The 16,550-nt window shown below is 36.0% G+C and overlaps 1 protein-coding gene across 19 annotated transcripts in view; it reads right to left on the bottom strand.

Moving 5' to 3' along the window:
* The window catches only part of RALYL (RALY RNA binding protein like), a 772,862-nt gene that overhangs the window by 92,256 nt on the left and 664,056 nt on the right, over window positions 1–16,550 (bottom strand). For 9 of the 19 annotated variants that reach the window (XM_073229778.1, XM_073229768.1, XM_036998244.2 and 6 more), the window contains one exon: window positions 4,168–4,215. The exons of 5 other annotated variants lie outside the window; for them this stretch is intronic. In XM_073229778.1, coding sequence (XP_073085879.1) covers window positions 4,211–4,215 — 5 coding nt within the window. In that variant the 3' untranslated portion in view covers window positions 4,168–4,210. Of the gene's footprint in view, window positions 1–4,167; window positions 4,216–8,786; window positions 9,653–12,864; window positions 12,940–16,550 lie in introns of those variants that run through there. 5 more of the 19 variants (XM_073229774.1, XM_073229770.1, XR_012128296.1 and 2 more) reach the window with 4 other exon arrangements.

The raw sequence follows: 16,550 nt of genomic DNA, 5'->3' as shown, positions 1-16,550 counted from the left end.
AGCAAGAGCTGCTTCTTCGAGAAAATAAACAAAATAGATAAGCCCCAAGCCAGACTTATCAGGAAAAAAAGAGAGTGTACCCACATAAAGAGAATCAGAAATGAGAAAGGAAAAATCACTATGGACACCACAGAAACACAAATAATTATGAGAGAATACTATGAAGAATTATATGCTAACAAACTGGATAACCTAGAAGAAATGGACAACTTTCTAGAAAAATACAACCTTCCAAGGCCGACCCAGAAAGAAACAGAAACTTTGAACAGACCAGTTACCAGCAACAAAATTGAATTGGTAATCAAAAAACTATCTGTGAACAAAACTCCTGGACACGATGGTTTCACTGCTTAATTTTATCAACCATTTAGTGAAGACCTAATACCCATCCTCTTTAAAGTTTTCCAAAAAGTAGAAGAGGTGGGACTACTCCCAAACTCATTCTTCATGGCCAGCATCACTCTAATATCAAAACCAGGCAAAGACACCACAAAAAAATAATATTACAGACCAATTTCCCTGATGAACATAGATGCAAAAATACTCAACAAAATATTGGCAAACCAAATTCAAAAATACATTAAAAAGATCATCCATCATGATCAAGAGGGATTTATTCCAGGGATGCAAGGAAGGTACAATATTCAAAAATCCATCAACATCATCCACCACATCAACAAACGAAGGACAAAAACCACACAATCATCTCCATAGATGCTGGAAAAGCATGCAACCTCCATTCATGATAAAAACTCTCAACAAAATGTGTATACAGGGCAAGTACCTCAACATAATAAAGGCCATATATGACAAACCTACACCTGACATTATACTTAACAGTGAGAAGCTGAAAGCCTTTCCTTTAAGATCAGGAACAAGACAAGGATGCCCACTCTCCCCACTTTTATTCAACATAGTTCTGGAGGTTCTAGCCATGGTAATCAGACAACACAAAGAAACAAAAGGCATGCAGACTGGCAAGGAAGAAGTTATACTGTCCCTGTTTGCAGATGACATGATATTGTACATAAAAAGCCTTAAAGAATCCATTCCAAAACTACTAGATCTAATATCTGAATTCAGCAAAGTTGCAGGATACAAAATTAATACACAGAAATCTGTGGCATTCCTATACACTAACAATGAACTAGCAGAGAGAGAAATCACACAATTGCATCAAAAAGTAGAAAATACCTAGGAATAAACCTAACCAAGGAAGTGAAAGACCTATACTCTGAAAACTACAAGACACTCATGAGAGAAATTAAAGAAGATACTAATAAATGGAAACACATCCCGTGCTCATGGATAGGAAGAATTAATATTGGCAAAATGGCCATACTGCCTAAAGCAATCTACAGATTAAATGCAATCCCTATCAAAATATCAACAGTATTTTTCAATAAACTAGAGCAAATAGTTCTAAAATTCATATGGAACCACAAAAGACCCCAAATAGCCAAAGCAATTCTGAGATGGAAGAATAAACCTGGGGGGATTATGTTCCCAGACTTCAAGCTCTACTACAAAGCCACAGTAATCAATACAATTTGGTACTGGCACAAGAAGAGACCCATAGAACAATGAAAAAGACTAGAGAGCCCAGATATAAACCCAAGCATATATGGTCAATTAATATATGATAAAGGAGCTAGGGATATACAATGGGAAAATGACAGCCTCTTCAACAGCTGGTGTTGGTAAAACTGGACAGCTGCATCTAAGAGAATGAAACTGGATTATTTTCTAACCCCATACACAAAAGTAAACTCATAATGGACCAAATACCTAAATGTAAGTTATGAAAACATGAAACTCTTTGAAGAAAACATAGGCAAAAATCTCTTGAATATAAACATGAGCATCTTTTTCCTCAGCCATATCCTCAGGCAAGGGAAACAAAAGCAAAAATGAATAAATGGGACTACATCAAACTAAAAAGGTTCTGTACAGCAAATGGCACCATCAGCAGAATAACAAGGCATCCTACAGTATGGGACAATATATTTGTAAATGACATATCTGACAAGGGGTTAACATCCAAAATATACAGAGAACTCACACACCTCAACACCCAAAAAGCAAATAACCCAATTAAAAAATGGGTGGAGTACCTGAACAGACACCTCTCCAAGGAAGAAATTCACATGGCCAACAGGCACATGAAAAGATGTTCCACATTGCTAATCATCAGGGAAATGCAAGTTAAAACCGCAATGAGATATCACCTCACACTAGTTAGGATGGCCGACATCCAAAAGAAAAAGAAAAACAAATGCTGGTGAGGATGTGGAGAAAGGGGAACCCTCCTACATGGCTGGTGGGAATGTAAATTAGTTCAACCATTGTGGAAAGCAGTATGGAGGTTCCTCAAAAAGCTCAAAATAGAAATACTATTTGACCCAGGAATTCCAGTCCTAGAAATTTACCCTAAGAATGCAGGATCCCAGTCTCAAAAAAACATATGCACCCCTATGTTTATTGCAGCACTATTTACAATAGCCAAGAAATGGAAGGAATCTAAGTGTCCATCAGTAGATGAATGGATAAAGAAGATGTGGTACATATACAGAATGGAATATTATTCAGCCATAAGAAGAAAACAAATCCTACCATTTGCAGCAAATGGATGGAGCTAGAGGGTATTATGCTCAGTGAAATAAGCCAGGTGGAGAAAGACAATACCAAATAATTTCACTCATCTGTGGATCATAAGAACAAAGCAAAAACTGAAGGAACAAAACAGCAGCAGACTCACGGAACCCAAGAATAGACCAGCAGTTACCAAGGAGAAAGGGACTTGGGAGGATGGGTGGGAAGGGAGGGAGAAGGGGAATAAGGGGCATTGTGATTAGCACATAATGTAGGGGGTTGCACAGGGAAGCAGTTCAGCCCAGGGAAGACAAGTAGTGACTCTATAGCATCTTACTATGTTGATGGACAGTGACTGTAATGGGGTATGTGGTGCGGAGTTGAAAATGGGGGGCATCTAGTAACCACAGTGTTGCTCATATGATTGTATATTAATTATACCAAAATTAAAAAAAAGTTTACAAATGCCACTTACAATGTTTGAATGCATATAATTAAAGAATCAGGGACAATCATTTTTCAAATGACTCTTAGAGGTGCTTTGTAATCCTTGCTATTATAAATATAATCCTAGTAATTCATACCTAATTTTGATTTGAAAACTTTCCTAAACAATTAAAATTGGTGAAGGGGGGAGCCTAGTAAACATAATGTTCTTCATGTAATTGTAGATTAATGATACCAAAAAAAAAGTAATTGAAAAAAACAAAACAAAACAAAATATATATATATATATATAACATTAATAGTCTATTCCACAGTCAAAAGCATTAACAATTTATGTTCCTAGGAAATTTTCTAGGAAAGAGTCTATATGGGCAAGGCCTAAGTATAACTTGGTATCTTACTATTCTTTCTGTCTCTTTCTCTCCCTCACTTTTTCTTCTCTCCCTCACTCCTTTCTTTATCTCCTCCCGCTCTTCTTCCTCACCCTCTCTATACTATATACTTGCTGATCACACATACGTTTTGAACATATAATTTTCAATATGTTCTTCAGGCAGTTTCAGGCTGTGTTCATATACATGGCAAGAGTTAATTAGTCTTTAAAGCACAGTTTTGAACTTCAGGTACAAAGTAGGTGTGCTAGTCTTTGTGTAGTGTAAAGGGAGTTTTGTACATTTTCTGTAGGCCTATGCCCAAAATCATTCATTGTTAATGTGAAGATGAATACCTTAAAAAATAAAGTACACTTTAACTGACACACTGATGCTGACATGTAAACATAAGGCATTGTGAGTTGGGGTTTGATTGACAACACTTGTGTGCAGGGAAGCAATAAGGTTCTTCATGTGACTGCAACTGAACTTTTTCCTCCAAGGCCTCTATTGATGGCTTTTCGTATTACAGATGTGCTTAAAATGCCACAGCGGCTGTGTGAAAAGTTTACTAATCATTGTGTTTCTTCAAGGTAGGTCATGGTTGATGACATTAATTTAGTATATTCTTACACCATCCTGTACATCTCAAAAGAGGTAATGAGTGCTTGTTTAGCAACCGTTCATTTTGTTGAGGAGAAAAAAACACTCTGATTTTTGTGTATATTCTATTTCCCCTAGTATGATTTCTCCTTACCTCTTCCTTTGCTCCTTGATTGTAAATGATTACATACAAGTAATTATCCTAGGAAGAAGAAAGGTAAGTTTGAAAATAATTTACTGAGGTCTTATTTCCTTGCCATTAAGCTTCAAAGCGTCTGCCTGCCACTGGTATAAAACAAAAGCTTCATTAACTTTGCATTGTGAATTAGGTATTATTAACAGTATGGATACAAATCACGAATACAGTTCTCCTCATCTAAAAACAATGGCAAAATGTATTCAGCAAGGTTTCCATAGAACTTCTTGTCTGAGAAAAGGCTTGGTGTTTGCTTCTAAAAGCGTGGGAGAATGGGAACAACTGTGACATTCTTGCTGCCTTTTTCTCAAGAAAGGCAGATACTTAAGGAGCTGATTGGTTTAGTATAATGTGAATCGAACTGTGCCTTCCTTCTCTTGAGTAGTGTGCAATTTATCTAATGCCTGTTTGGGAGCTTGGATACTTTTAAAACAAATTCTGATGATGAATGTTTTATCAACTCAATTTCTCCTATTTCTGAAAAATGACAAAAAGAACCACTCAGATGATCCTGGATTCTCTTGAACCAAGCTATTTACTTCTATTTGACACAAATGAAAGGGATAGTGTTAATCTGCAGGGAAAGCACATTTAATAGTAAACCTCATGTGCACATATACATATATATATATACTATATATATATATATAGTATATATATATATATGAGGTAAAATTGGCATATAATATTATGTTAGTTTCAGATAGACAACGTAATAGTTCAGTCTTTGTATACACTACAAAGTGATCACCACAGTGAGTCTAGTTAGTAACCATCACCTTATAGATGGCTGTTCAGAATTTTCACACACACTTATCTACCCCCTTTCCCTTCTGATAACCAACAATCTGTTTTCTGTATCAATGAGTTTTGTTTTTTAGACTCCACATATGAGTAAAATCATACAATGTTTATCTTTTTCTGTCTTATTTCACTTAGCATTATATGCTCAAGTTCTATCCATGTAGTTGCAAATGGCAAGATTTCCTTTTTTATGGCTGAGTAGTATTCTACTATATGTATGTATAAATAGATACTGCATCTTCTTTATCCATTCACCCATTGATGGACACTTAGGTTGCATATCTTGGCTGTTGTAAATAAGCTGCAATGAACATAGCGGTGCCTGTATCTTTTTGAATTAGTGTTTTCATTTTCTCCACATAAATACCTATAATGAATACCTGGATCATATGGTGGTGCCATTTTTTAGTTTTTGAGGAACCTCTGTGCTGTTTTTCATAGTGGTTGCACCAATTTACATTCCCATCAGCAGTGCGTAAGTGTTCTCTTTTCTCTATATCCTCTCTAACATTTGTTTTTTCTTCTCTTTTTCATAATAGTCATTCTAAGAGGTATGAGGTGATCTATCACTGTGGTTTTGATTTGCATTTCCCTGATAATTAGTGATGTTGAACATCTTTTCATAGGTAAAGCAATATGAATAAACATACCTTATTTATAGTTCTAGCAAAAAAGTCATACTCTTAAGAAGTCTTGTAACTTCTTTAATATTAGAAATGCTTCTGTTGTCTTTTTTTCTAATGGAGATTTTTAACTAATAAGTAATTAGAGAAATATAGATAAGCCATATTTTAGATAGCGTCTATAAAAGCAAAAAATGTGGATAACACAGGCTCTATAACATTTTATAGGAAAGCAGAGTCCTGTGAGCAGGGAGTTTTCTATGTTTGGTGTCCCCACCTATCATTTTTACTGAGTAATGATTCAGCCATTCTCTTTTTATAGACAATGTGACTGTATTTGGCTATTAAAAATCCTTGTTTCAAAGAGATAAATTCAATTCAGTTCAAATTTCTAAATAACATAAACAGATTCCTGGCAGCTACTGTTCATTACAAGTTAAAAATTGCTTCCTATTAGTAAGTTCTTGGAGCAAAAGTTATATATACTTTAAGGCTAAGAGAATCATATCACAAAAACCACATGGTATGAAAATCAAGATGGCTAATAACTCACTGGGATGGCTACAAATGAAGGCAACTGTTCCATCATAGAGTTCTTGGAGGCTTAACAGTGTCCATTCCTGAGTCAGTGGCCATTTAGTGTATAGGGGTTGCAGGAGGCAAGAAACATGGGAAAAAATAAAAGTGTAGTAACCCAATCAGAAACTTGAAAATATGGTGATCAGATTGTCTTTTCATTTTAACTCTAATCAAGACTTCAATGATCAGGGCAGAGAATATGCAATCACTAAAGAGAGGCAGAAGGTTTCTAGGTCTTTGAGACTGGACTAGAGCATAACGGAAGCTTATTAAAGCAGTCAAAGAAAGAGACTTGTTTGGCACTGCAAGCAGAGAAAACAGGACAGTCTTGGAGGGCAGCTCAGTTGTGTGTACTCAGGACTGTCCTCAGAAGGTGTCCAGGTCCTGGAAGTGAACCTGAACTGTGATGACAGGCACATTCCTGTTCTGACCTGGACACATCAGGCCATCTGAGAACATTCAATAAACATTCTGTTCTAAATCCATGCTCTCCCAGCAAAACTGTTTATGATTGCTAGCAGTTTGCCTACAGAAAGGGAATGCTGAGGTCAGAGGACACAAGGCCAGCATTCCTTTCAGTGACAGGTCCACTATAAGGTCATAAACAGATCTTCTGAGTCTGTACACCAGCTTATTCCAGCTTGGTCACTTCACATGTGTTGGAGGTACCGTTTCACTTGCAGCTTGCCAACAGATCAGTTCTGGGAGCCCGTGAGGCTAGCTCCAGACTCAAGGCTCTGCAGGGTGTTAAGGAAATCTTAGAGACCTGCTTTGACAGCTGATCTCTCTTGGCTTTACCAATACTTGCCATGTGCATTTCAAGGTCTTTAATCTAGGCAACACTTAGAAAGCTACATGCCAAGGAATATAGGACTTTGTCAAATTTGAGCAGTAAGAAATCAGAAATGACCTACACTTATCCTGTAATAGGTGAAGATACTAAGGCCCAGACAGATTGAAAGACCTGCCTAGGTAGTTGGTGGGGGCCCTAACTAGACCCAGAATCCTGGCTGCTGTCAAGAATTCTTTCCATTACGATCTTGGTTCTCAAACTTTAATGGGCCTCAAAATTACTGAGTGGGCTTGTTAAACTTGAATTTCTGAATTTCTGCTTCATTAATGCTGTAGTCTGAATGTCTGTGTCTTTTCAAAATCTGTATGCTGAGATCCTAACCCCAATGTGGTGGTATTAGGAGGCAGAACCCGGAAGTGATTAAGCCATGAGGCCAGAGCCCTCATGAATGGGATGAGTTCCCTTATAAAAGAGCCCCAGAGAACCCCTTCACCCCTTCCACCATTTGAGGACCTTGTGAAAAGATGCTGTCTGTGACCTGGGAGATAGGTTGTCACAGACACCCGGGCTGGTGGTGCAGTGATGTTGGACTTCCTGGCTTCCAGAACTGTCAGAAATAAATGTTTGCTGTTTATGAGCTACCCAGTTTGTTGTATTTTGGTATAGTAGCCAGAATGGACCAAGACAAGTAAGTTTGAAATGAGACCCAAGAAACTGCATTTCTGATAAGTGCCTGAGCAGTGCTGGTCTGCACATCCCACACTTTGAGAACCACTTCTTTCTTCTCTGTTGAGAGGCATCCTCTGTGGGCCCCTTGTATTCCTACATGGCTTGCTGAGTGTGCTAACAAACACCACAAAATGCTTTTCTTTCCCCAAGGTCACGACTTAGGGTTAATTATTTGGCTGGCAATCCTGAGATGTCAGGTAACTCATCTCTGGAATGCACCACATAGTTCTGCATTAAGTCCTGTTTCCCTCTGGACAAAGGACAGGCTTGCTTACTGCTGGCTAGAGAACTGGATTCCCTAAATTCAAGGTCTTTCTCCTGCAGGTCACTGTGCCGTGCTTGCAGGCTCCACCCCGGCCTTCCATCTTGGATGTGGGTCTTGGGTTCAGGGAACCAAAGCAACTATCCTGACACTCCTGCTGCTTTTGCCTTGTAGCAGTTTTTGTCTCAGGAAGCTCCTGTCTTCTCTCAGCATACATGGAACTGTGGATGTGTAAATTATTAGCTTGCACAGTTATTTTGGCTGGAGTTCTCCTAAATACTATCCAATTTATTAAAGTTGGGTCAATTCTTGACCTTAACTACAGTGGTTTTTGGCAAGCCATGACTCCACTGGTAAATTGTCTTCTGGACATATTACTTTCCTGTCTCCATACCACTTTCTCTCTCCATCCTTATTTTTTTCCTCCTAATTCCTAACAGTTCAGTTTTATAATCCACACCCATTATTCTGCCCAATAATTACTATGTCTTTATCCTAATCTCCATTTGTCTCCCAACATTCATGAAAGAAGTTCAACCAAGATACAAAAGGATTTACTACATTATAGTGGATCACAAATATCCAAATCAGTGGGTTTTGTTATTCTGTAACCACAAGTAAACATGAAAAGACTGGGAAAATTAGTCATTTTCTGCAGTACCAGAGGATTCAAGTTACCTTAAAAGGAATGTGAAGATGTTTTATTCTCTTTCATAAAACTGAAGGAAAATATGAAACGAGCATAAAAGTAAAAGAAAAAAAATTAATGTTAAAATAATATAACTTTATTTACCAAATTCAAATAGACTGCTTCTCCAAATATTATAAAGGGCTGTCAAGCTTTTGCATCATTTGTATTTTAGTTTAGTTTGAGATTAATTTATAGCTACACTATACTGAGTTTTGGGTATTGAACTGAGAATAGTGTGCTAACTAATGTAAAAGTACAATTAGAAATACCGTATTCTTTGCGCATGCTCGGTTTGGGACATGGCTTACTGCGTGATTTACAACAAAACTCTTCTGAGCTAATGGTACCATTTCCTGAATCTAATTACTGCTGTCTCTAACAAGGATATTACTGCAGTAATAATTTTTAACAACCACACACGCAGATCATTTGTGTTTCTGAAGTACATTTCACTTAATTGAAATCAGACACAATAAACAAATAAGGCAAGTAGTGTCTTTTGGATTCATTACAGGAATAATTTTTTTGTGTGCTAAGATGCAACAATGTCAGGAGCCATATATTGTCTTCTCCATTGCCACTCTAGAAGCATCAGAGACCCGAGACCCAGAGTAGCAGAATGATTAAGCAGGTGACCTGGGATTGTAGAGAGATCTTGTCTGACCTCCCAGCCAAAGCAGCAGTGCCCTCCACAGAAACTCGGCTGATGGGTGGGTGTCTGTGGCTTGATTGTCTCAAGGGATACAGAACTCTATCTCACAAGACATATTGTTCTATTTGTAGATAATCATGGTTAGAAAAGAATTTGTTAGCTTGAGTCTAAATCTTTTAAATAGCTGAACTGTTTCTTAAGCCACAACCTAGAGAGTGTGGTGACAAACCAGGCAGCTAGATGAAACTGAAGAGTCGTAGAAATATGAGGCTGGTCCCCATCTACGGGGTGTGGATTCAGGTCAGATCTCCTAAGATGGCAAGAGAGAGGAAGACAGAGATCAATTCCAGGGGCAGATGGGTTGGTATTATAAAGCAGAAATCTGAAAGATAAAACTTTCTTGGTTTGATTTATTTATTCATTTATTTTTGAGGAGTACCTCATTTTTCCCCCAGGAATAAAGCAGGATCCAGTTATTATAATGTTGAGAGCAATTATAAGTTTACAGCAAGAGAAACAGCTAGACTGTCATAATCTGTGGTGTCTGAATTATTTAGCTAGGGCTCCCTTAATTTGCTCCATCTAGAGTGTGGTTTGGGGTTATTCTTAAAATCTGGGACTGGGCTAAGTCTGTGGGCATGGGCCACAATCATCATAATAACTTTTGTTTGTATAATGTGTGGAAGTTTGTAAAACACTTTATATGTATATTCTCATTTGATTTTTATTTCAAACCAGTGAGATATATTGGGCAAGTATCATTCTTGGATCAGAGAATGAGTGTCTTACCTAAATCAAACCCAGGCTGCTTTACTTAAGACCAGTGCTTTCCTTAATATTTTGTTCTGCCCAGTTGTGGGAAGGAGGACAATAGGGAGGCAAATGAGGCACATCATTAATTTAATTTTTTTATATGTTATGTTTTTTTCATTGATGTACAGTCAATATACATATTATATCAGTTTCAAGTATACAACATAGTGATTTGACAGTTATCTGCATTATTAAATGCTCACCCCAACTGGCACATCATTAATTTTAGCACAGGTGATCTCAACTGAGATGTGGAAATACAAAGGTGCCCAGATGATGAGTGGGAGGAAAGAGATGGAATTACTGCAAATGTACTAGGATTTGTACATAACCTTCCACCTGCCTTTTTCTGGTTTGTAGCAGATCTGTCTGGAATTTTCTTTTTTACAATGGTTCATGTTGAATTAATTCAAAACCATTTTAATTAAAAACTTGCTTTAGGCATCTGTCTAAGGGAGCTCTTTCATGTTATAAAAATACATTTGATTAAGAAAAAAGAACACTTAACTTTAGAGTAATATTACCAATTATGGGTTACATAATGTTAAATGTCTGCAATATTTAACTAGTTTATTTGATACTGAAAAAAAATTTTATTCCATTGCTAAATTGTATGACTTACTAGAACTTGGATGTTCTATTATACATACATTAACTAGCACATTAGCATTTCTCGTATTCTTTTTTCCCAAACTGTTCTCTGATAATGTTCTGATGATAATTATGATTGTGTTTTGAGTGTTCTGGGCTCACTGACAATCATATTTGACTAGTTGAATTGATAAATTATAGTAATTTTATTTGGCACATAACTTGTGTTTGATCATGCATTGATTTCTGACTTCTCATGCTAATTATATAGTGTCTAAAAACCATTAGGGACTCTCAGTCCTGGAAATGATAATGATAATTTTAGGATAATACTCCAAATTGCTTAAGTTATTTCCAGTGCTAGAAGCCAAATGCTGATTAATGCTATGATTATTATGAACTTTGAAATTTCACACATTATTTTACTGCTTTCTACAGTTCTATGAGTAATTAGTTTTGGCATCACAAGAAGAATATCTTAAAAATCATTTCCAATCTAACATAAAATGTGACTTAGAATTGATTGATTTAGAGGTATAATTTTAAAAAACCTTTGGAAAATGTATAGTTAATTCATGATCATACAGAAAAGCTGAGGGAAAGGTTGTCATGGTTATTTAACAATTGTCATTTAATTTAATTAAATTTACTGTATATGTCATTCAAAGAATTAGAATGTAATAAAATAGCTTCAGCTTTAAAATGGAGTGCAAATAATCTGACAGCAAGTGAAATAGCCAAGTGTAGAAATACTTATGCTATGATTCTATTAAATAACTCTTATTTTTTATCAGTATATTTGAGAAATATAGTTAATTTTTAAAAATCTTAAGGCTTAAAGCATTGGAATATTATTAAAATACTCTAAGCACTTGAATTATGCTGGATGTAATAGAATCATGGATGATTCAGAAGAGATGTCAAGAGTTTTGTAGTACCTAGGATTATTGTCATTATAAAAAGATTCCAGAATGGTAATACATGTAGAAGAAACTGGAAATTGGCCTTTATCTGCCTTATGTGTGACTGATTATGTCATATCCTCCATAGGTCATTTTTTGAAAGAGGTTTTAGACATCAGCTAACTTACCTATGTTTCCTTTTTTTAAAAATTATAAGCAAATATAGAATTTAGAAACATTCTCAGTTATCTGATCATTCTGTATGGATCAAGATAACTAAGAGCTAAGAGCATTTTAATTCAATAAATTAATGAAATAATTCAAGATAAGCTGAGTTATACATCCTAGGAGATTTCTATGAACATATATGTCCCCAAATCAGAAAACAAGCTTTTTATTTAAAGACCTTTCTCCTTTATATCTGATTCCTCTAGAAAGTCACACTTTATGGACCTGAACAGAATGCTGTAACATCATCTGTTCATTGGATTTGACTTTGATAATCCACAAAACACTCATGATCAGTAGACTGTGTTCTGTGCTAACGAAAAAGGACAGTGTGTGTGCCTGGCTTTCTGTTGTATCACCTACACCTGGCATTCCTTTGCTGAGTGAACATTGTGTGGTATTATTTGGTACATAAATATATCCTACAGGTGCATGCTACATCTGAAACTACAAATTATTCCTACAGCATTTTACCAATATTTATCTTAATGAGGAGAAGTCTGAGGCACAAGGCAAGAAAGTCACTTGGCCAGGATCTTAAGGAAGTGGTAAAATAAATCCAGCCCAGAATTGCATTATTCTACCCTTCAGGGTTACATTAAATAAACACTTGATTTGAAATAAACATCACAAAATAGATGCCCCATATCCAAAGGTAGGCAACATGCTCTCCCAACAACCTATTTTCTAAAAACTTGGATAGTTGGTAGAAGGTACTGAGGAAATAATTGTTCAGGTTTACAAGTTTAAGACAGAATGTTTCCATTGATTTTGTTTGTTTGTTTGTTTGGGCCTCCTGGGCTGCATGTTTGCTGAGGGGGTTTAGGTAGAGGAGTGCTGGGAAGTGGGTAGGACAGGCACCCTCTCTGTTTTGCTGCTATAAAAAGGTGAAAGAGCACAGGGAATTTGTTTCTGGGTCACAGAGAATTGCAGATATTTACTTGTATATGTGCAATAGCCTTAACAAATTTTAAATAAGCTTTATTACCTTTTTTTTTAAGGAGTGATGGACAATGCTATTTTGTAATTGGATTTCTCATTTTTTTTTTCTCATTGACTGAACCTGTTTGGGATATGAACAGAAACAACCAATTTTATCACTTAATATATCACAGAAAGTACTATACCTTATATAGGAAAAATATCAATTATGTTGTTGAATTTTTCAACCTAATTTAACTCCAGATACAGTTATGAAATTTCAAGCTATTTCAATTCATATTAATATTTTTGTATCATAAAGGTTAAGAACAATGTTTTTAAAAACAGATGTCATTAAACATTTTTCACAGGTCCAAAAACTGTTTCTTTTTAGCACATAGATACATTTCAGAGGAATGAGGTGCAGTTAAGAAGAAAGACCCTTAAAATGAGAAGCTATGTTATTAAAAAAGAGTATTTTCAAAATATTATTAGATAAGTCATTAATTTTTGTATAGAATTCATACTTAGTTCATACATATTACTTCATAACCTTCCAAATTCTTAACATTTCAAATCATGGAAGGTAACAGATTTTTGTCTTGAGATATGAACTCTTATTTACATATAACACATGAACCTATTACTGTATATAATTATGAGATGTTTGTGTGACTAATTGTGTTTTAGGTACTTCTGTTGGTATTAGAGCAGTTCTTTTAAGCTGTTAACTTCTTTCAGCTTATTGGTTTTATGGGATCACTAACAGTGAAAAAGGTAAATCTTTCTTGGACAGCCATGTTTTTATTGCCAGTTTCTATTTGATTTAAAAATCCTTATTTTTCTGTTTTTGCAGTAGAAGTAAAACTATTCCATGTTCAGAATTTCCATATCTAATTTCAAGTGCCATCCTACTTCACGTTCAATTGAAATTTCAAGTGTTACCAAAAATGCTTTTCTTTTGATTCAAAGCATTATGTAAGTGTGCTGAGGGAGCATATTATAAGCAGTGTGGCCTGCATGCCTCTGGACCTCAACATTGTCTCTTAATCTGTACATCCTTTTCTGCACCCCATTCTGTTATTAAAGTCTAGTTAGGCCATTGGCTGAAAGAACACTAGGTATGACTGATTCTCTTACTTAAATGGGAGATTAGTTCCTGCTGGTCATTGTTAAAAAATACACTATACTGAAATTTTTTCCTTAATATATCTGGCTTCCTTAAATAGTTATGTCCCTGTTTTTTCCTCAACAGTATAACTTTAAGGCTTGATTTATTTTGTTAAAATTTAACACGTAGTGATGACTTACGCTACGGCAAGCACTCTTTTAAGTACTTTCAATGTGGTATTCATTCATTATTCACAAGACCACCAAAGAGAAACTGCTGTCATTATCCCCATTTCACAGATTTTACAGATAAGAAAACTAAGGCACAGAGAGATAAGTCATTTGCTCAAATCATGTAAATTCTTCATATGTGGCTGATACTAATCCAGAGTTCTGTACAGTCTTTGCTCTTCCATGCTGTGCTATATATGCTTTCCTTTACTTTCACTAATGCAATTTAGATCATGTCTAAGCTCTCAACATCATTTTGTCTATTAAAATAGTTAATACTATTATATTTAGACAGCTAACGCTCAACTACTTCTGTGCTATACAAAGAATGTCCTTGCAAAATTTTTCATATATTTCTGGACTCATTTTTCCCCATTCCTGTTAGACACAGTCTATGATATCATTTAGGAATGTTGAGCCCTTAATGAGGCAATAATAGGCTATAGGAAAGATATTTATTGAACAATCCCATTTGGGCTTCAGGCTGGCAGCTTCTTTGGCACAATCAACCTGTTTTACAGCAACAAATATGTATGTCTATATCCTATTCAATTGTCCTTTTCATCATATCATAAATTTTCCCTATGAAAAATGAGGAGGTCTGCAAAGACAATGACCTATTTTGATGGAAATCATCTGGCATTTTTAAAAACATGTCCTAGATAGAGGCAAGGTGAAGGCTTCCCAGTTGCCAGCAATGGATAGTTAGTGACTTAGAAGGCCATTTGCTTCCTGGGATTCTTAGGGCTTTGGGAATATGCCAAATGAAAATGTTCTTTTATTTTTATCAATTTTGAGGTAACAAAGTCTGTAAAATTTGACGCACTTTTTTTTTTAAATGTGATCTAACAAGTCAATCTGCATGCAGAGTTTCTGCCAACACCAAGTAGAAATTGTGCAAGGCAGCTGACTGCAGGAGGGTGACGGCCAATCAGAATCTCATTCAGCGTCATCATCTCATCAAGCGTGAAGTGCAGGTCAGCACGACTGAGCTCTGTGTTCCCAGAGTGCGCACGAATTGCTAGAGGCACCCACAGTACTGTTTGGAACATTAAAAAACATTGACTTGCATAGTGAGGAAATTAACCTTCTTAGGGTTCTTCCAGTTTTCTGATTACATTAAAGAGAAAGTTTCTGCTTGTTCGTGTTCTGACATTTCTCTAATACTGTCTATTTCTCTTTAATGAGAGAGAGATTTGGAGGGAGAGAAAGGTACTGATTGAAGCAGGAACACAAGGTTTTTTTCCTCATGAAACTACCTATCAAGCTAAATTAAAAAATGTTTTGTCTTTTTATTATATTTATTTAAAATATAACAAAAAGAGATACTAGGTTTTTCATTTATGGGAATGAACTGAAGTTTAGTTTTAAAGATACATTGCTTTTAAGTTAAAAAAAGGAGGGCCAATTTAATTTAAAAAATTAAAAATACTGCCAATGGTATAAAGATATGACAAAAATCAGAAGGGTACATAAATTAAAATTAATGCAATCTGTAAATACTAACATATGGAAATAGAAAATATCAAGGGCCCTAGTTGAATCTTGATTCTGCCTTTTATTATTGTATGACCTTGGGGAAGTTATGTAGCCTTTCTAAAATCAGTTATTTGTAAAATACCTACTCCCTAAAGCTATTTTAGGTAGTAAATGAATATATTAAAAAAACTCATTATTGTTCCTTGAAGATAGTGGACATGGGTATTGTTTCCTTTTCTACCGTTTACTTTTTGACTTGGAGTGAAATCAAAATCTTCTCTGTCTCTCACTGTGTGTGTGTGTGTGTGTGTGTGTGTGTGTGTGTGTGTGTGTGTATGTGCGTGTGTGTGTGTGTGTGTGCGTGTGTGTGTGTGTGAGATACATTATATCCCACTTTTTCAGCTTTCTGCCTTTTTAAAGATGAGCTGTTTTTCCACATTTTTGAAGCAACTAAGGCCCAAAGAGATTGCACAGCTTGTCCAGCTCACACAGCTCTAAGGCAGGGTAGATGTTACTTCCAGCGGAACACGGGCTGGCAAAATTTGCTGTTAGGAAATGTTACTGAACATTATTATTAAAATCCATTCCTAAAAATGTGGCAAGGTAGGAAATACTAAATATACATAAGGTATCCAGAATACTTATCAGGTTCCAGCTGGTAAGAATTCTTATCAGGTCTCCAAAGGCCTGAAATTTCATTTCATCTTAGGCTACCCCAGGGCTGGTGGTTTCCCCATATTCAGAGCCATTCTAAAGACAGGGTTTATGAGAGAACATCGCCAGGTAAAGGACGCCTGACACTGTGATCGGGTTTGCACCTGTGAGATTTTTAACACAGGGGACACAGCTGGAATCGGCCATAACTGCTTTGGTAATAAAGGTGCCCAGTGCAGGGTATCTGGAAAATGGCCCTTTGCAACTCTAATTCTGCCT

The sequence above is a fragment of the Manis javanica genome, chromosome 2 (assembly GCF_040802235.1).
Source record: "Manis javanica isolate MJ-LG chromosome 2, MJ_LKY, whole genome shotgun sequence".
Taxonomy (NCBI): domain Eukaryota; kingdom Metazoa; phylum Chordata; class Mammalia; order Pholidota; family Manidae; genus Manis; species Manis javanica.
This window is presented reverse-complemented; position numbering and strand designations above follow the sequence as displayed.